The sequence below is a fragment of the Caloenas nicobarica genome, chromosome 1, assembly GCF_036013445.1.
Source record: "Caloenas nicobarica isolate bCalNic1 chromosome 1, bCalNic1.hap1, whole genome shotgun sequence".
Taxonomy (NCBI): Eukaryota; Metazoa; Chordata; class Aves; order Columbiformes; family Columbidae; genus Caloenas; species Caloenas nicobarica.
Window position 1 is genome coordinate 80,597,420 of NC_088245.1, and position 20,054 is coordinate 80,617,473.

The 20,054-nt window shown below is 37.6% G+C and overlaps 1 protein-coding gene across 5 annotated transcripts; it reads left to right on the top strand.

The window, feature by feature from the left end:
• Position 1: 1 nt before the first annotated feature.
• On the top strand, positions 2 to 18,286 carry RECQL (RecQ like helicase). Of its 5 annotated transcripts, XM_065657192.1 has the most exons (16): positions 9 to 102; positions 342 to 387; positions 1,790 to 1,862; positions 3,223 to 3,420; positions 5,314 to 5,493; positions 6,359 to 6,465; positions 7,430 to 7,628; positions 8,766 to 8,932; positions 9,530 to 9,611; positions 10,658 to 10,806; positions 10,895 to 11,012; positions 12,630 to 12,768; positions 13,695 to 13,786; positions 15,967 to 16,186; positions 17,202 to 17,331; positions 17,535 to 18,286. In XM_065657192.1, the coding sequence occupies exons 3-16, from the start codon at positions 1,847 to 1,849 to the stop codon at positions 17,721 to 17,723; spliced, it is 1,986 nt and encodes a 661-aa protein (XP_065513264.1). In that variant the 5' UTR covers positions 9 to 102; positions 342 to 387; positions 1,790 to 1,846; the 3' UTR covers positions 17,724 to 18,286. The 5 variants fall into 5 exon arrangements, with proteins under 5 accessions (XP_065513281.1, XP_065513287.1, XP_065513264.1 ...); XM_065657209.1 differs by lacking the exon at positions 342 to 387 and having other exon boundaries at positions 2 to 79; XM_065657202.1 differs by lacking the exon at positions 342 to 387.
• Positions 18,287 to 20,054: the final 1,768 nt, after the last annotated feature.

The window sequence follows — 20,054 nt, forward strand, 5'->3', positions numbered from 1 at the left end:
AGGGGAAACCGGCTCTCCGGGTGGGAGTGTGGAGCGGTCCGGGCGCTGCTTGCAGGCCATGGGTGCTGAAACGGCCGGTGTAAATATCTCTCCCTGCTGTTGGTTTGTCTTTTCTTTTTCTTTCTTAAGGAGTTTTTTTTTTAAGATGGTTTCACGGAGTTTTATGGCCAGGTGGGGGATTTTTTTTTTTTTTTTTTTACCCCGTTAAACTGTTGCTAAGGTGACACCTAATGCTTGTGCATTTATTGTTGGTTTTATTCACTAATGTCAGTGTTCTTGGCTTGATAATGCTCTCTTAATGGTTCTTGGTTTGATAATGCTCTATTAAAATAACTTTTTAGAGGTGGAACTGAAGAGGTTTAATGTGGAGGCTGGATGGAAGCTGAGGTAAGAAAGCTTCCAGTGCTGGGACACTAATTTAGATCCGTGCGGGGTGGAAATTGACGCTGGTTGCTAAATCTGTCTGGTTTAGGAGTGTTCATCATGTATCTGCTTAGAGACCTCTTTTTCCCCACTCTTTAGAAAAAACTGTAGTGGGATGAATACACAGGAATTCAGCTGTTTTTTACAGTGGTCTAGAACAGCCTGATGGGTAAGATGCTTCCACTTGCTGTTTGTCTACTCTGGTTTATAAGCTATGAGTTCATTCTTATTCAGTTTCTTAGGAACTACCTCTTTGAGGAATCAAGTGGTATTTGGGGGTCTTTGTTGGCAGTAATGGTATAGAATAAGGTATGTTGTGTGGCTACTTCTAGGGATGGGAGCCAAAATAAAGACTTGTGGAGCTTTAGCAGCATATAGGGAAACTTTCATAGGTGATTTTCATTCTCTTCCCACTCTTTGGATAAGAAAATGGCTTATATTTCCTGAGCTGTCAGCCTAGTGATGTTTGTGATGCTTGTGTTTGCTGGGAGGAACAGAAGTAGTAGTTTGTATTTGTTATATGTCTGTTTCATGTCTACTGATTTTTCTGGATGTACCTGCTTGCTCTGTACTTTGGGGAGATTATTTCCAAATATGTTTGTGCAAGTGGCAGGTGGTATAAGGACAGAACCGTGTAACTTGAATGATGTGGGTGATCTTGATACTGCTGAGTTATCTTATACAATAATCAACTTATTTTTAATTATAACCTCTTCTGGCAAAGTCAGTATTTTATTCACCATTCTTTTTATATGTGTATTTCACCTCCATTTATAGGAACACAGTAAAATATTTCTTGTGGTGGAATCAGCTTGTTCTACTGAACAAAGAACGTTGCTCAAAAAATCAGCCAATAAATAGCATTCTAAGTTCTTCTCTCTGATCTAATCAAAACTAATTCCCCTTCTCTGAACCAAACTACCTTTCTACTTCCTTCTAGAAGATGCTCTAGGTGTTATGGTGGTTGCTTTTCAAAGGGGCACAATATAATCTGTTCAGACTTTTCTGTAAAATAGTCTTTGAAGAGATGGAAAAAAAAAAAAGATATGTTGAAGGTGAATGAATGACTGGTCTATATTAGACCAGGCCTCACAGAAAATTTATGATCTGGTCAAAATTTCCTTGGTTTCATTTAGAAGGTTGGTGACCTATAGCCTTAGGAATTGGTTGTGAGTTGGTATCTGTGCCTTTTGCAGAAGGGAGAAACTGTGTAATCTAATTGGGTGTATTTACATAGGCAGATTAAATGAACCAGTACTTAAACTGTTATATTAACTCACTCTATAGTAATGAAGAATCTCTTGCAGTAAATTTGTACTAAGTTTAGAAGGATTACTCATTAATTTCTTTTTAATTTTATTCTTAGTGAGAGTTGCTTGGTTAAATAAAGTCTCCTAAGGATAACATTCTCTAATCGCCAAAGATGGCAGCTGTTGCAGGTAATCCAGAATTAGTATGCAATATGTTCAGCTTGCGATCTTTTAGCTAACAGACACAATCACCTGATATTATTAATTGTTATTTATATGAATTTAATGTATGCAGAATAGAGTTTGTGGGGTCTGTGCTATTATATTTCAGATTTGAAGAAAAAGTTTCTTGATAACTTTTTGTTTCTTAGATATAAAACAAAAGCAGGTTTGTCAAGGATATTACTCGGTTTTCAATATTTTGAAAATATGCTTCATATTTCAAGATAATTTCAACTCTTTCCTGCTGAGTAACAATGGGAATTTAGGAAAACAAATATTCCCATTTTGTGTCATTTGTGATGAGGGTATCTTTTTCCATATCATACATTTTTGCTTCCATAAGCACACTACCATATCTGCTATGCTTGGGCCAAAATCTCTTATTTTGTGGGGCAGGGAAGACATTTCTTATGCTTTTCTGACTTGGCCCTGAAGTGATGATACATGCTTGGCATGCTGTGGTATGTGTTAATTATTGTTTTAAATCCTGGGGCTTGGATTCTAGAACACAATCCATAATTCACACAGATGAATATTAGGATGTAAACAGGCAAATTCCCACCAAAGATTCCCTTATGTAATCCAAGCTTTTGGGGAGTGTTTGCCTTATTTTTTTCAGATGTGAAGAATGGTTTGTGTCCACAAAAGCATTTGTCCTCTGTGTTCAAATGCTGATGTTCAGCAGATCCTCTGCTTCTGCATAGAAGGGAGATCTGGGTGCATAAACATTTTTGCGAATGTTCCTATTTCCATCTTCAGAAGACCTTTACTTCTGGAGATTGATGTTGTTTCTCACATGTAAATGCTTTCTATTAAAATGTTCTAATGTACTCACCTTGAAATTGGCTGGAGTACTCGTTGTCTTCATTGTAACACTTGCAGCTTTAGTGTCAGGGCAGATGCAATATGCTTAACATGCATCTGCAGAAAAGAAAATAATTTCAAGTGTTTCTCTGGAGAGGTGCTGCTTTTGAGAAATGTGATTGTGACATGTGTTTTTCTCTATTAATCAATGCAGGCAATGATGGTGTTGCATATCTCTCATACACCGTATTGGAGATGACAACTTACAGTATACATGTGTATATATGACTTACTAGTATAAGAAATACGTTGTTAAGCCTTGCTAAGTATTTTTACATTGCATATACAATATAGGATGCTACAATCTTATCAGTGGGCCTGTCAGGCTGTTTGTCTAGATGCTTTTGGTTTGTGTTTAATTTTGATTGTTCTCGATCGACAAACTAAGTAAAATGTCATTTAAAACTGGGATTAGCATGTTCCTGTAGTGTCTATTCTGCCTTCCACTTGCTTTTCCCTTCAGTGCTAGAGGAGGTACTGGCTTCCATTGAAAATGAGCTGCAAGCAGTGGAGATGCAGATTCAGGAGCTTGTGGATAAGCAGCAGGAACTCATTGAAAAGAAGATGAGAGTAAAGAGTCTGATAAAGCAGTCCTCAGGAGACGCGGAGGCAAGTGGAAGTAAAGACACCGAAACCTCAGCTGAGGCATGGAACAAAAAAGGTTTGTAGAGTTGAATTCAAATATTCTAATATAGAAGTATGCTAATTCAGTACGGGGGAAGATGTGTTCATGCAGCACTTTGTTTGGATAATGATATTGTCCTATTTCATTTTGTTCAGCAGGGTGACATGCCATCTTAATTATACAGGGTAATATGCCATCTTAATTATACAGGGTAATGTTTGTACTTAACTCCTTGGGCATACTGAAGTACTAATCTGAGTTCTTCTGGGCACAACTATCACAAGAATGGCCTGTTACAACTACTTGTATTTTTTTCTTGTTGCAAAGTCACAACTTGATTTGATTTGCTGTAAGAACCCCAGAGTAAATCTGGATATATTGCAATAATTATATTCCCTGTTTATGTTTTAAAAATAATTACTCTGGATCTCTTCAGGATTTGATAATAATATTGCACTCTCAAAGTTACTTCTTGCTGTGTGTTTCTTCTTGCTTGAGTGGGTAGGACATTGGTTGTGTTGCCATGTGTTATGTAGCCTGTCTTACCAAATTAATGCAAATTAGATGGATGCTGACTGCCAAAAGTAACATAGAATACATTAGTCTGGTAGAGTTAGTCCAAGTAGCAAGTGAGGTGGAGGTATGAGGGCTGCTGTTCTTTTGGAAATGCTGTCTTGCAAGCTAAACTTTAGCTGAAGTCCCGGATAGTTGGTGGGTCTTGAGCATTTTATGCCTAATGATCAATTCAGATCTCTTTATGGCTTTTTTCCTCTTTTTACTTCACTTGCAATTTAGAAATGCATTTTTAGTTTCTGCCTCGATCTGTTTTGTGTATTCTGTTTTTTATTTTTAAAAAATGATATTAATTTTGTAGTCTAGTCCATATTTTTCTGTGTTTGAGAGAAGTGTTATGCGTATGTAAGAATACTGATACTTTATAATTACAGACGGGTGCTATTAGAGCAAATAATTTTGGTTTGGGTACTTTTGTGCCTAATTCAGTCCTAAGCTTTGAAAACGAACATGTTTGCCATCAGGTGCTGTGTACACATTCAATAAGAACAGTAGCTGAATTTGATCCTGGTATCAAGCTCACTGAAGTCAGTGGGAGGCTTTTATTGGTTTCAGAGAGCTTTGGATCATGGCTGTGCTCTGTAAATTAGGAAGCAATGTCACCTCAAGTCCCAAAGTAAATTATTTCATTGCATGTGGTGTAGCCTGGAGTTCCCACAGTTTTTCTGCATTTTAATTTTAGTAATATGAAAATGGTTAGTATCCTTCATGATGCATCTGAAACTTAATTTTGTACAGTATTATCTCTTTAAATGATGCAATTTTTAGCTCTTTATTGAAGAAAAGAAAAATATTGTAAGCATCTTGGGGTGATTGTTTTGGGGAAGATTAAACTTCCCATCCCCCCCTTTTTTAAAATGAATGTTTATTATCACTGGAAAATATGGAAAAAATATAACCCTGTTTTCATTATGCTATTTGTAATCAGTGCATTTGTGTGAGAGAAGCATTTGGGAAATTGTTGTAGGATTCAGTGTCTGGTTTTATTTATTTTCACAGTGGGCTTCTCATTTCCATTTAATTTTGGACTAATCAGTTAACTTGATCATTAGCACTTTGAAGTTCTTCATCTGCTTGTGAGTTTTTTGCATTGGTTCATGTTTATGTGCAATGAAAGCCTTTAGTGTAGAGGTGGATGGTGTTTACATTTCATAAGGTTTTCAAAGGTCCATCTTAAAAACTGATTTATAGAGACTGAGGTTGTTTGTAGCTTTTTGTGCGCCATTATTGAATCTTCAAATGCTTTCCCAGATCTAAAATTGTGTTGCTTCCAGATTTACTTACTGTATATGTAAATTGCCCTTCTTATATTTTAACTTGGTTATGAAACGTGTTTGTTTTTTTTTCCCTTAACAGATTTTCCATGGTATGAGAAGATAAAAACTGCACTGCAGGGAAAATTTAAACTCCAGAAGTTTAGGTCCCTGCAACTTGAAACAGTAAACGCTGCAATGGCAGGAAAGGATATATTTCTTGTCATGCCTACAGGTGGTGGAAAAAGCCTTTGCTATCAGTTACCAGCTGTCTGTTCTGATGGTATGTAAGGGAAGAAAAAGTCATATATAAACAATTGGATTTATTTTCTCTCTTTTATAGTTATTTGGAGAATGAGCATCATATTGGTGTCTATTATAAGATCACAGTAGGAGGAAAAAAGAGCGAAGATATGAGAGAAAGATTTACTAGTAATATTTACTTTGCTCTCATTTTATTTTCACTGAAGGAGCAATAGCACCTTTAAAATAGATGTGCTTTTTAGATGTGATTTAGATGTAAATAATTTATCTAGGCTCCTCTCAATACATTATGTTATTAAACACTGAAACAACTTTTTAAAAGTTTGTCACTATTTTTTTTTTCTTTCTTTCCCTTTCAATTAAATTTACAGTCTGTAAATTATTAAAGTATGGATAGCTGTTATTTGTCTTTTCCACTCTGACGTTTATTTGGGAGAAACTTTGTGTATTGATTTTAAAAAATAAATATCCAGTTCTAGTTTTTAAGCTTTTTATTTTTTTGAAAAATAACTTATCCAATTGCATGGAAGCTTACTTATTTACAAAGACTAAATTTACCAAGGCCTAGCATTGCTTAGTTGTATGGTAAATTAGCACCTCCTGACATAGATGCAAATCTAACTTTCTCTGTTTTCTATATTAGTTCTTATACTCTGTTGCAGCTCAGTTGTTTGTGGTCTAGATTCTAAGAGAAGGTGCATGTCATGGGCAGTTGATAAGATGTATCCCTATGTGACCTAGTACTCTCTTATCCAGGAGGGGAATCTGCTGCTATGTATGAAGCTTAAGCTCACAGCTCACAGGGCTGATGCATTAGTAAAAAGTGTTAGAGAAGATATTTGTGACATCTGGACTGTTCAGTTTGCAATGATTGGTTGTTACAGGTTTCACACTCGTGATATGTCCTTTGATATCACTTATGGAAGATCAGCTCATGGTTTTGGAACAGCTTGGTATTTCTGCAGCTTTATTAAATGCATCAAGCAGTAAGGTATGTTTAACTGCCTAGTGTTCATGGTTTTTGTGATGTATGTGCTGGTGTCTTGCCTCTGTGTATGTTGTTTGTGAATACTGAATGAATGGCACAGTTTTATCTGCTAATGCCGTTCCGTCAACAGTATCATGCCAGCTACATGCTGTGTTATGAGTAATGTGAATAAGTATCTTGTGTTCCTGTTTTAATGACAAGAAAACATGTAAACCAGCAGCTTTCATGGAATAAATAGATTTCAGGGGGCTATTTAGAGGACGTGAAGTACCTTTGGCTGCTGCATGTTGTAGATTTTTGCTCAGTTTCTAGGCTTAGAAGGTTGGAATAGATGATTTTTGTCCATTAGTAACATGTTGAGCAGTGCAGACTTTTACATCTAATTATTTATCTTCCTTTAGGATGGTCAGCTGTTCATCCACAGGCCGAGAAGCAACTTATTTCCTAGTCTCTTATTAGTCAATTGCTTTTTACAGTGAAATGTATTTTCCTGACTAGCAGGAGGCCATGGTCATTAATTCGCACGTGACCTGGATTTGATAGTTTAGTGGCTTGATGCAACATGCTGAACTTGGAGCCTGCTTTCAGGTAGAGCACTTTGAAAACTTAGTCATAAAGACTAGAGTTGTGTGCAAGAAATGATTTTACACTTCTAGTACTGCAGACATATTTGGTACATTATATTTTATTGGGAAAATACTGATAACACATGATGAAGCAAAGACAAATATTCAACAATTTGCCTTCTGTTCTGTGACAGGTTTGCCAATTATTAAAATTAACATTTTATATATAATGATCTTCTACAAAGACTTATAGTAGTGGTAAATACTATGTAACAGTTTATCAGTCTCTGCTAATTACCCCATATGAATTGTTAATAACTTCTTAAGAATCTTAGCACTAAGCAACATCAGTGTGTTGTCCTAGTTTGTTAGCCCCTGATTTTTCCTTTTGTTTTGAACAGGAACATGTGAAGTGGGTTCATACCGAAATGCTAAACAGAAATTCGCAGCTGAAGCTCATTTATGTGACCCCGGAGAAGATTGCAAAAAGCAAGATGTTCATGTCAAAGCTAGAGAAAGCTTATCAAGCAGGGTGTCTTGCTCGCATTGCTGTAGATGAGGTCCATTGCTGTAGTCAATGGGGCCATGACTTCAGGCCTGGTATGCTCATTAGAAATCCAGTTGCAGTGTTACTCAGACATCAATAAATGAGTTAGGCCTGAAATAAAGCCAAGTGCTTTCTTTATGTGTTAAATAAATACTTAGTGTATGGCAAGTACTTGTGTTAGCTCAAGTACTTTAAATTTGATTCACAAATGACTATATCCTTGTCCAGGAGCTGAGTTCATGCAAATGGGGGTGATTTCAATGTAGATTTTGCTGTGAGTATTCTGAAAACTCTTAATTCAGTTAACTTTAATTAGAGCTTAATAAAATGAAATTTTTTGGCGGCCGTCTTTAATGTGGACAATACAGTCATCTTTAATCTACTGCTATGTGAAAAAGTGTCATTCTGTACACTGCTCCCTAACACTCTAGGTGACAGAGGTAGAGCATTTTGTAAATTGATGAGAGGTGTTTTAATTGCTTCTAAAGCAAGTTGAAACAAATGCCCTTGATGCTCAGGGAAATAAAGTGTGCTTCAGTCCCTTTCCTATCTTGTCAGTTGTAGAAGACTTACTTATTTGGTAGTGTTTCTTTGCCTTTGAAAGAACCTGATTTGAAGCAATAGTAACTGTAAAGTCAACATTTGCATTTTTGTTAAAGAGTGGTGTCCGAGCAAACAGCCATGCCAGTTAAACAGGCAACGTAGAATTTGGATATGTACCTCTGGCTGCATTTCTGTTCTAAGGCAGCAAGTGATTGTCAGCACAGAGCCTTTAAAATCTTTCCTTGGTACAGTCTGGTCTATGTATCCAAATTCCACGTGGCTTCTTTATTAGCAGAGCTTTAAACAGTTGAAAAGCTGTTTGTAAAAGCAGACCTGTGAAATAACCTGAATGTTGGTTAATGAAATGCCGCTTACATTTTTCTAACTTTTTAAGAACTTCCATTTCAATATGTTTTGCCTTCTGAATAGTGGCTGCTTCTGTAAAATTCAGTTAGAAGATAAAGCATCAGTTTTGATGAGTGCAACCTACTTATTCCTTCATTTGGATGTATAAATTAGTTCTGTAGTAAACTGATTAGTAATAACATTTATTGCAGTATTACCCCATTGAATACTACCTACATGAATATATTTTAGCTTTGGATCTATGCTATGAGAAATCTTTTCCTTTTCGTTTTCTTGCTTAGACTACAAGTCTCTTGGTATCTTGAAAAGACAGTTTCCCAATGCTCCCTTGATTGGATTGACAGCAACTGCTACAAATCATGTCTTAAAGGATGCTCAGAAAATTTTACATGTTCAGAAGTGCATTACCTTTACTGCTTCTTTTAACCGGCCCAATCTTTACTACGAGGTATGTCGTCTTATCTGTTTGTTTGACTGCATTGTGGTTATATTGTCTACTTTAAGGTACAGTTGATGAATTTTAGAATAGATTTTCAATTATACATTTTAATAATAATAGCTTTTCAAAGGAATGATAGTGTTCTTTCATACTTCATACTTCATCTTGCTGAGATTGCTGTCATCTGCAGAGGAGCTTGGGCTGCTCCGTCTTTGTGAGCAAGGCTTAGCAGATAGGACTGTGTAAAGGGGAGAGAGGTAGGTAGCAGGCTCAGACTGCTGCAACCTGTTGGAAAATATGGTTGCAAAAAGTTGTGAATTATTGTTTTGCACTATACTTTCAGTTTGGCCACAGGTTCTTTATTGTTCTGCATGGGAAAATTCGTGGGTGTGCTTATGCGTGTTTTGTTGTTGTGTTGTTTGTTTTTTTTTTTCCTATGGGCTTCTGAGATGTAATCTGACCGTACATGAAGAGAATATAGTAATTTTGGTTAAATGGCAGAATAGTTATGTTTATTGTACTGGAAGAAGTAGAATAATAAGACTGTGTGGCAGACTGTGTGCACACTTGAAGAACTCTTTGGCATATGTATATTATATTTTTGAGGTTCGGCATAAGCCTTCAAATAATGAAGATTTCATTGAGGACATAGTTAAGACCATTAATGGAAGATACAAAGGACTTTCAGGTAAAAAGTGTGAGAAAAAAAAGAACAGATTATGTTTTATAATCTTCAGTGTTACAGGGCTATTTTCAAGTGACCCTAAACATGTAGAGAAATTCTGCCTTCACCATACATTAAACATCCAGCATTAGAAGAAATGAAATTTAATAAGAAGTGTACCTTGAATAATTACTATTTTCATTCATTAGTGTTTAAATGCCTTTACAGTCTTGTATCTTCTGAAGTATTGAAATACAATGTTGATATATAGAGAAGAATGTTTAATAGGTGAGAATAATATCAATTTTTAAGATTGTGAAAAAAAGGCTCAAAAAAGGTTATCTATATGTTCTTAAATCACGCATGTGTCAGTATCTATGTGTCAGGATACTTACTATCTTTAGCACTTCTTTTTCATATTTGATTATAAGATTAATGTATTATTCAGGGCCCAGAATGGGTGTGTGGTTGGGTGAATTGTGCTTTTGTGATGAAAGCAGAACTGTAAAAGTTTGTGTAGTCAGTAACTTATGCAGAGCAAATAAAGAGGAGAGCCATATTACAAAGGCAACAGAGCACCAGTTTCTGGAGCAGCAGTCTGTCCCTGTCTCTGCTGTGGAACTCTGTGGCTGTGATGAGCAGCTCCCCAAATACATACTGTGCTAAGATGATCACAAGTCACGTGGCTTTGTGTGTAATCCTTGACTTAGCCCAGACTGACTAATGACAAGAAGCAGATTTATCTGAAACCTCAGGTGAGATGTCATAGATGTCATAAGGAACAGCACCCCTTTACATAAGCTTTAATAAACCATTGTCCTCCTTGAACGTTAGTAGAATACTTCCATGATTATGTGGATTAGCAACCATATTTTCTCTTTAGCCTACAAGTCAAAGCTGATGATTGAAGTTCCCTTCATGGCTATCAATACTGCAGACTGCATAGGCACAAATATTGTTTACTGGTTTTTATTTAGTATTTTTAAGTTACTAAAACTTTCTAAGTTGTTTTTAGGTATTGGGGATTTTTTAAAAGACATTACAATAAGGCATCTTTCACTTTTGTGCAGGAATTGTTTACTGTTTTTCTCAGAAGGATTCTGAGCAAGTTACTGTGAGCCTGCAGAAACTGGGAATCAAAGCAGGAACTTACCATGCAAACATGGATGCTAAATATAAGACCAAAGTTCATAAAGGATGGGCAGCAAATCAAATCCAGGTTAAGTAGATACTTTTCATAGATGTAGGTCTCATCTAAACAAGCTGTGTTTAGGTACCTTGATGGTTTCTTAATCTTTTTTTTTCAGGTGGTAGTGGCGACTGTTGCTTTTGGCATGGGAATTGATAAACCTGATGTGAGGTTTGTAATTCATCATTCTATGAGTAAATCCATGGAGAACTACTACCAAGAGAGTGGACGTGCAGGTATTGTAGGAAGTGGCTTTTACAAAATCACCACTTACCAAATGCTTAAACCAATACAATTGTACTTCGATTTCAGTCATTTGTGCAAAGTGTCTTGCCTTTGAGACTCATTCCAAAGTGCCACTCTGTCTCCATGAGGAGGTTTTAAAGCAAATATAAACTACATTCATGATCTCAGGCCTCTGTACTGCAGTGTAGCAAATAACTGGGTACCCAGCCCTTTACTCAGCCTTTTTTTAATTACTTGATTTTTGTGACATCTGTGGCTTACCGGAATAATTTAATAACATAACATTGACTGATTTGATGTGTGTTACAAGAATATTTTTTTTTCCTTTGCATAGCCACTGGGTTGTGTGATTTGCTCAGATTGTCTCTAGATCGTGTCTAATTGCTGTACGAATTTCAATGGCCACAGAAATACAAGTAGGATGGGGAGTCTGGAGCAGGGAATTTTAAGGATTGATCAATATATAGCAGCACTGAATAGCGGTCATGGCTAAAAAGAATGTTTTGTGGTGTTTTGGTTTGGATTTTTTGACCTTGTGCATTATTACTTTTTCAAAGACAGATCTGAATCCATGTGAAGGAAAGCTGAGGGGCAGTTGGTTGAGATTTTAACTATGCCTGTATAATAGAAGTTGGCCTTAATGCTGGCCTGAGAAATACAACAGTCATCAAGGTTTGTGGGAGTTTGCATCTGCTTACTCTAGAACCTGGGTACTTCTAGATAGGGCTGAAGGTAACAGGAAGTATAAATGTTGAAGTGCTGAGACAAACATCATATAGGTGCTGAAAGAGTTCTTTCACAAATATTTATCCACTTTGGATGATTAAAGCAAGCTTTTCTGTTTCTTTTTCATAACTTGATTTAAGTGAGTTTCCTCTGGGGGGCAGTTAGTTAAGCACTGCTGCTCATTTGCCTAAACATACTACTTAGGAAACCTTCCTTTTTCCCCTTGACTGCCCATCTAAGTGAAGTAGTTACTTTCTGTTATATGTTAAACTTTTTAAAAGCTTGGGTTTTTTAGATGTTTTCTGCTCTCTAGATCTTGTAAACAGCAGGAAGGCTGTTTACATGTGCTCCCATGAGCACATCATTGGGAGGGATGGGCAACAGGAAGACATATTTTAAGTTCAGCTGTAGGAGGCACAGTTTGTTTTAAACAGAATATTTTGTTAAATCATACCTAGTTCTCTATTTATTACCATTAATACTTAATTAAGGTATTTGAAGCTTAGAATGTCTTCAAGATGTATTTGGCTAGGATTTTCCAAGAAGCGTTAGGGTGAGAAAATAGTGATTTCACTGACTTTCTGTCTGACATTAACATTTTATTTTAGTTGTTAAAAGAGCCAAAATCTTCATGGAGTAGTATTTTCAGTTTCCCTGATTCTGTAGTTGTAGAAGACTGTTCTAAATCTATTTTATTTCTAGCCTGTATCATGATATTTTCTATTGGTTAGTATGCTATGCTTGGTATTTTGTTACAGTTGTGCACTGTCTATATAGGGGCTGCAGAAGCCCATGCAGGTAAGAGTGGAATTTGTACCAGAAAACGCTGTGCTTAAAGTAAAGCTCTTCTAATTTTTTTTGTTCATTTTAATGCATTGCAGGTAGAGATGACCAAAAAGCTGACTGCATTTTGTATTATGGGTTTGGAGATATATTCAGAATCAGCTCAATGGTAGTGATGGAAAATGTAGGGCAAGAGAAGCTGTATGATATGGTGTCTTACTGCCAGAATATGAACAAGTAAGTTACTGTGGTGACTTGGTTGCTTAGTTTTTAAATAGACTAATTTTGCTGGATTTTTAGAGGGCATTTGGAAAACAAACAAACAAACCCCACAACAAAGAACCAGCCCATCGCCAACCAAACAAAAAACATCCATGAAAACACAACAAAATTAAAAAACAAACAAACAAAACACAAACACACAAAACCCCAACCAAACAAAAAAACCCAAACCAAAACAACCAAAAACCCCACCACACTATAGAAACACTACTATTGGAACAGTCTTGAGTCTGGACTTTGTGGTTTGGCTGCTCAGTAAGTGTACTCTTGCACATAACTGAATGCTGGTGTGTTGCTTGCCAGCTTCAAGAAGTAGTTCTGGAACCAAAGGAGTTAATGTTGAGGTGATATATCTGTCAACAAGCACTGTTTGGATTTCAAGTCCCCTTCAGAGCAAAAACTGGAATGCCTTAGTTTTTAATGTAAGATACCAGTGTTTCATGGCCATACAGGAATCTGCATGTGTTTAATGCTTCATCTGCTGCACTAAACTATGCAGAATACTTCATGGAGAACACTGGTATCTATGTTGTGGACAACTTGTGCGTTCAGTGTAGCCTTTGTTGGTCTCAGTCTAAGAATTAGTTCATATGATTTTTTTCATTCTGTTGAAATTGCAGATTATCCTTTTCTGCTTTAATCAAACTGTTCCTAGAGCAGTGTTTACTATTACTGAAAGCTACTAATTACTCCTATTTACATAACTAACAGGGCATACTGTGGTGCAATATTTGTTTTCTGATTTTTCCTGAGATCATTCTTCATGCTTGTTTTGAGATATGAACTGACCCAAAGGACTTTCTTTTTGCCGCTTTCCTGATTTATGACACAGGTGTATATGCTTATGTTCTATAGTCCCTCTTTGCTCTCTGTTCTCTCAGGTGTCGCCGAGTCCTCATAGCCCGTCATTTTGATGAAGTATGGGATTCTGCAAACTGCAACAGAATGTGTGACAACTGCTGTAGGGAGAACTGTGAGTAAATTGTTTTTATAACCAAGGACAGAGAACATGGAGAAGGTTGGCTTAAAGAAATATCTAGTTTAGACAAAGTGTGAGCAACTTCTGTAAAGTGTGCTCCTAATATTGCCTGTTTCCAAGGTGCAAACCTTGTTATCAACATCAGGTTTTGGTGGCTTAGTGTTGCCGAACTCAGGGTGTTTAGCGGAACGCTTCCTGGTTTGGCTTTTTGCCAGAGGCCAAACACTTTGGTATCTTTCAGGCTCAGCAATTCCTCTGTTCCCAAAAGTGAAGCTGGGGCAAGGGGGAGGAGATTGACTTACCTGTTTTAAAAAGATTCTGGTATGTGTTGGTTTTGGTTCAGGATTTTTTTTGTGGTTAAAAGCTTTATTTTGAGCCTCTTGCTCTCCGCATGCCAAACTGTTCACACTTGGGCATGAAAAGGCAGAGTTTGCACGTGTCCTCTGACAACTTGCCTGGTAAAATCTCTGAGGATTTCAGTGCTGCATGCTCATGAGACCTACCTGTGTCAGGACTGTGCATGGCAGTTGTGCAGAGCAACCGAGTGCGCTAATTCAGGATTTCGCAGTGTGTTAGCCCTAACAGCACAATTTCTGTCTAGTGTGGGCTCTACCTTTGGGAGAAGGTTGGGATCATAAGAGGGAAAGCGTATGGGCCAGACGTAGAGAGGACTCGGGAGATGAACTGAAAGAAGACCTACTGTGTGGAAAAAGAGGATGGTTTCAGTAGGACATGGTTCTGGGACATAAGTTCTTTTGCTGCTTTGCCCACGAACGTCCTGGGCAGTGTTGGGTAGCTAGCTTAAACTACACTTTCAGGGGTGATCATTGGCAAATTTAATTGTCATTTTTGGTACTCATCCAGAAAGCCGTAAGTCTTAGCAGATGCACAAAGTATCTGTTGCTGCACTTACTGAGAGCTGTGGTTTAGACACAGGAAATCCCATATAAAGGTAGAAAGCTGTGAAAAGAGTGCTGAGGAAAAAAGGGTGGTCTCGGGCATCTCTAACGATACACAAAACCACCTTAAATTTCTTGAGGAGCAGAGGAATTGTAATATGTGGAAAATACCTTCTCCTCATACCTCGTATCTGTTGTGAAGCATTTGGAAATGTCGTGATTGGCACTTGAAAAACTTGAGAACAACTCTGTATTCAAAACTGTTCTCATAACTAGACTTTATTTCCCTGTACGTTTTTTGAGGGGGAAAGTACACAAAACAAAGATATTTAACTTCTTTTTCTTTATACAGTTCGCTATAATAAACTGTTTTGCAAAATCGTGCAAGTAATGATGTCTTGTTATCTTATAGTTGGAAATGGGGCTTAGTTGTGATTTATACTGGGAAGTTGACAAGAGTATGGAGCTGGTTTGTACCCAAGACTTACAGGAACCATGTGATGAAGTGTAGTTGAAATATATCCTGTTTACTGCTGGTTTACCCCCAGGGCCTTTTAATAGATAAGCAAGGTCTGAGGAAACCTAGCAGTAGTACTAGTTTTTCAGTACTTAGTTCTTAGTATTGGAGGAGGCAGTTGGGGTAACTCTATGCCATAATCATCATGCTTCTACTGCATGGTCAGATTATGTACTACATGGATGTGTTAGTGCTTGGAATAATTATTCATGACAAAGCTAATTTGTATAATGGCATTAATACTTTCTTCTGTGCCATTTTTTCTGTGTCTTAAGAGAGGAAATGTCTCGCTTATGTTCTTAATTCCTCTTTGCTCTCTAATCTTTCTATAATAAACATTATGGGTGACGAAAAGGAATCCAGCTGCAGAGTAATACAGTAGATACTTTACAAATTTTATGTTTCGTAAATGCTGCTTTGAAATAATTCGTGTGGTTTATAATGTTAAATACATGTAAAAATGTGTTTTTAATAATTATGTAAGAAGATAAATCTAAGTTTGGGTACAAATATATCCTAATTTTATGGAGGAAAAATTACAGCTTTATTTGTTAAGTTATTGTTTAAAAACAGACAAACAAAACCCATTGCTATTACATGGCACATAGATATATATTTATAGATATATATATGAATATATATATATCTATAAACATATAAAAGTGCATGTATATGTATACACCTAATGTATATATGGATACAATCTAAATAACTGTAAATAAATTGCTATTTAAATGTTACTTCACTTTTATTTGTAGCATGTGAGAAGATGGATATAACAGGATACTGCAGGGATCTAATCAAGATACTTGAGCAAGCTGAAAACATGAGTGAGAAACTCACGCCACTGAAATTAATTGATGCGTGGTCTGGGAAAGGTGTATCAAAACTCAGGGTGGCTGAAGTTACTCCACCAAAGCACCCTCGAGAGGAGCTGGAGAGAATTATTGCCCATTTACTCCTGCAGCAGTATCTGAAGTATGTAAGATGTCTGCTGCTTCTTTTTTTTTTTTTTTTTTTAACATCTAGTAGTCATTTTTCTTTGCTCTCATATTACTTCTGTATAGTCTTAACGGATACGTGCTGTAGGCTCCTTTTTAGCCTTCTTTCAGGTGCATTTAATGTATTTTTAAAAAACCTCAAAACATTATTGTATTTCTACTTCAAAATGTTTAAACAGAAGTTGGAGCAACATTTGAAATGCTGCGTCTCTCGCCATTTTAAAGGGCTGGAGTCTTCTGTATTTAGGTTGAACCCTTAATCTGCAGCAGGCTTCATTTTGGAGAAATCTGCTATTTCTAGAGTCCATTTACATTCCATGCTTAACAAAGCAAATGGGGTTTCCCAGATGAAGTCCAAGTCAGGTCAGGCTGGCTAATGTGGAAAGCAGTACTCAGAAATTTTAAGCAAGCATAATGAAAATAACAACGGTGCTTCTCTTGTAACCTGGCTGTTTGCGTGGTATGTTTTGTCATTTCATAGAATCATAGAATACCAGGTTGGAAAGGACCACAAGGATCATCTGGTCCAGCCTTTCTTGGCAAAAGCACAGTCTAGACAAGATGGCCCAGTACCCTCTCCAGCTGAATCTTAAGTCTCTAATGTTGGAGAATCCAATTTAGAAGTTCTAAGCCTACATAAAAATTGAATATTTAATACCATTATTTTTGTTTTAATTTTTTTTGCCATCTGTACAGTTGATTTTTTTCTTTTTAAATACTCTTAAGAGGGTGAGCAGATGACTTAGATCTTTTTTCCTCCATGTATTCCAACAGATTGTGTGTGTGTGTGTAAAGTTCCACAAACTGAACTATGTTAAGTGTTGGGCAGACTTGCTCTAAATTAAGTAGCTATCCACTTGAACAGATAAAGCAGAATCAAGCTGCTATTTGAAACATCCATCAGAAGGGTTAATGTGTCCCATTTCCCCACACAAGGCTCAGCCTGTCTCTGTCTCCAGCCTTCCCTTGTAACACTGATTTAATTTATGCAGGGAAGACTTCAGCTTCACAGCATTCGCTACAATATCCTACCTGAAGATAGGACCAAAAGCAGGTCTGCTGAAAAATGAGGGACACATCATAACTATAGAAGGGATAACAAACAAGAAAAGTGTTTACAAGGTATTTATATCTACACTGACATCCTATATGGAGATCTTTTCCATTGTAATTTATTTTAATAGTTTGGTATCTGCTCAATATACGTTTTCATAGTAATGCAATCAACAGGATTTAAAATAGACCTCATAAGTATCTTCTCTCGTGTGGGAACACCAAAAAAGAAATAGTATTAGATTTTTAATAGAATTGTTTATAAATTACAGGACAAACCATCTCAATCTTCGAATTCAAAAGGAAGCAGAGAAAATGCCCAGACTGTTTCAAAGACTGTACAAGATTCAGTTGTGAAGAAGTCACAGGAACATAAACGGCCTAACTGTGGTCCTAACTTAAAAGCAAAGAAGCTTAAACTTCAGGCAGGTGGAGATGACCAACCAGTAGTTCTTGACTGAGTTTCACAGACTACATTTAGGATCTAATTGTGTTTGTTTCTCCATGGACAATGCAGCATGTAAGTTCATTTTGTGTTTTAGTAATGGTATGGGTTTTTCGCATTTTTTAAATAAAAACCAAGGAAACAAGTATGTTTGTAACTCTCAAATATAGAAGAACTCTAGTTGTCAAGGGAAAAATAACTGGTGTGCATCTTATGATACAGCAATGACTACAAAACGTAAGTAACTACTGTGTTGCCTTTTTAACTCTTTTGGAAATACAATGTATAGTACAGTATTGCAGAACCACGCAGGCTGGAAGGGGCTTCTGGGGATCATCTAGTTCAACCACCTATTCAAAGCAGGTCCAGTTGAAACAGGGTGCTCAGGGCTGTGTCCAATTAAGTTTTGACTGTTCCCAAAGTTGGAGATTCCACAGTCCCTCTCAGTACCTGTTCCAGTGTTTGACCATCTTCATGACCAAAAGAAAAAAGGACATTTCTTAAAGCTAAATATTTTTTCCTTTGTTACAAGTTGTCTGTTGCCTCTTGCCCTACCACTGTGCTCTTTTGAGAAGAGTCTGGCCCCATTGCTGTTATGCTCTTCCATTAGGTCGTTAAAGACAACAGCAAGATTGCAACAATCACTCCTCATTCCTCCTGGTTTTCTTCTTTTTTAATCTGGAAGAAATCCAGTTCTCTGTTTCTCCTCTCTTAAGCCCCTGCTTCTCCTCTCTGAGCACCTAGGCAGATGGGTAGCCCTCTGCTAGACTCAATCCAATGTAACTGTGTGTTTCTTTTACTAGGAAGTGCAGAACTTAACCCAGCACAGTAGCAGTGATCTTGCTAGAGCCGAATACCCAGAAAGAGTCTTTCCCCCAAATTGCTGGTTACGCTCTTGCTGATATAGTCTACTATGCAGTTGTCCTCTGTACTGCAGAGGCACACTGCTGATTCATGTTCAGCTTGTTATCTACCTGGAAGTACCTTTTCTGCAAAGGTACTTTCTAACCAGTCTGGCCCCAGCCTGTGCTGTTGCATGGTGTTAGTCCATCCCAGCTGCAGGGCTTTCTTTTGCCTTTAACCTAGAGGTCCCTGTCAGCCCATCTGTCCAGTCTGTCTAGGTCCTTCTGAGTAGCAGCCCTGCCCACTGGCTGGAGCACACTCCATCCCCATACCTAGATTGTGAGTGAAGACCCTAAACTGTATTGGCCCCAGTACTCATCTGAGTGTTGCCACTAGTAAATAGCCACCAGGTGGACTCCGTATCACAGATCCCAACCCTTCCAACCAACAAGTCCAGACAACTTTCTACCTCCCTTGTTGTACATTTATCCAGTCTGTATCTCACTGATATTTTTAGCTGTTAAGGAAATTATAGCAGATCAGGTCAAAAGCCTTGCTAAAGTCAAGGTATAGAACATCCATTGCTACCCTCTTATTCACACAGGCAGTTATTTCAGTCTGGTTGATCAGGTATGGTTTGCTTCTGGTAGATCTAGCTGGCTGTTCCAAATCACCTCCATGTGTCTGAAAATGTCTTCTGAGAGTATTTGCTCCTTAAGTTTTCTGGGGAAAAGCTCACTGGCATGTTACTCCTTAGACCCTCCTTTTTGAATACAGGTGAGATATTTGCCTTTTCCCAGTCATCAGGAATGTCCCACAGTCTCCAAGTCCTTTCAGAAATTATAGTCTTGCACTGACCTCTACTACCTTTCTCAGTACCTCTCAGTACAGCCCATCCAGTCCTGTGGATTTGTGTCCAGGCAATTGGCTTAAGTGATCTGTAACTCCAGCTTCCTCTACTGCTTTACTCACAAAGACTGTTAGTAGGCTTGGGGACCTGGGAGGTCTGAGGGCAAACCTTACCAGTGAAAATGAGGCAAGAAAAAGGGTTGAGTACTTCAGTTTTATCCATGTCGTGTGTCACTAGTTCCCCTACCCTCTGAGCAGGGGACCATGCTTTCATTACCCTTCCTTTTGCTGCTGGGGTACTTAGAGCAGCTCTTCTTACTGCTCTTCACAGTAAGCTCTTACCTTTCTAACTCCCTCCCTGCATGCTCACACAGTGTCTCTATTTGTCCTATGTACCTTCTTCCATTATCTATAGGCTTTTTCTTGTGTTTGAGCCAGCTGAGCTGTTCATGCTGGCCTTCTGCCACCCTTGCTTGAGCTTCTGCACATAGGAATAGACTATTTGTGTTTTGAGAAGGTTGTGGTTTGGAAATCAAGCAGCTCTTCTGAGCCCCTTTACCTTCCAGGGAAGCCTCCCTGGGATCCTGACAAACCCCTGAAAAAGCCAAAATCTGCTCTCCTGAGGTCCAAGGCAGTGGTTCTACTATGTCTTCCT

Excerpts from the sequence above, each read along its gene's own strand:
- RECQL (XM_065657209.1), top strand. Across the intron at positions 10,807-10,894 it reads GGGCAGCAAATCAAATCCAG|GTGGTAGTGGCGACTGTTGC; the intron begins GTTAAGTAGATA and ends TTTTTTTTTCAG. Across the intron at positions 17,332-17,534 it reads ACAAGAAAAGTGTTTACAAG|GACAAACCATCTCAATCTTC; the intron begins GTATTTATATCT and ends TATAAATTACAG.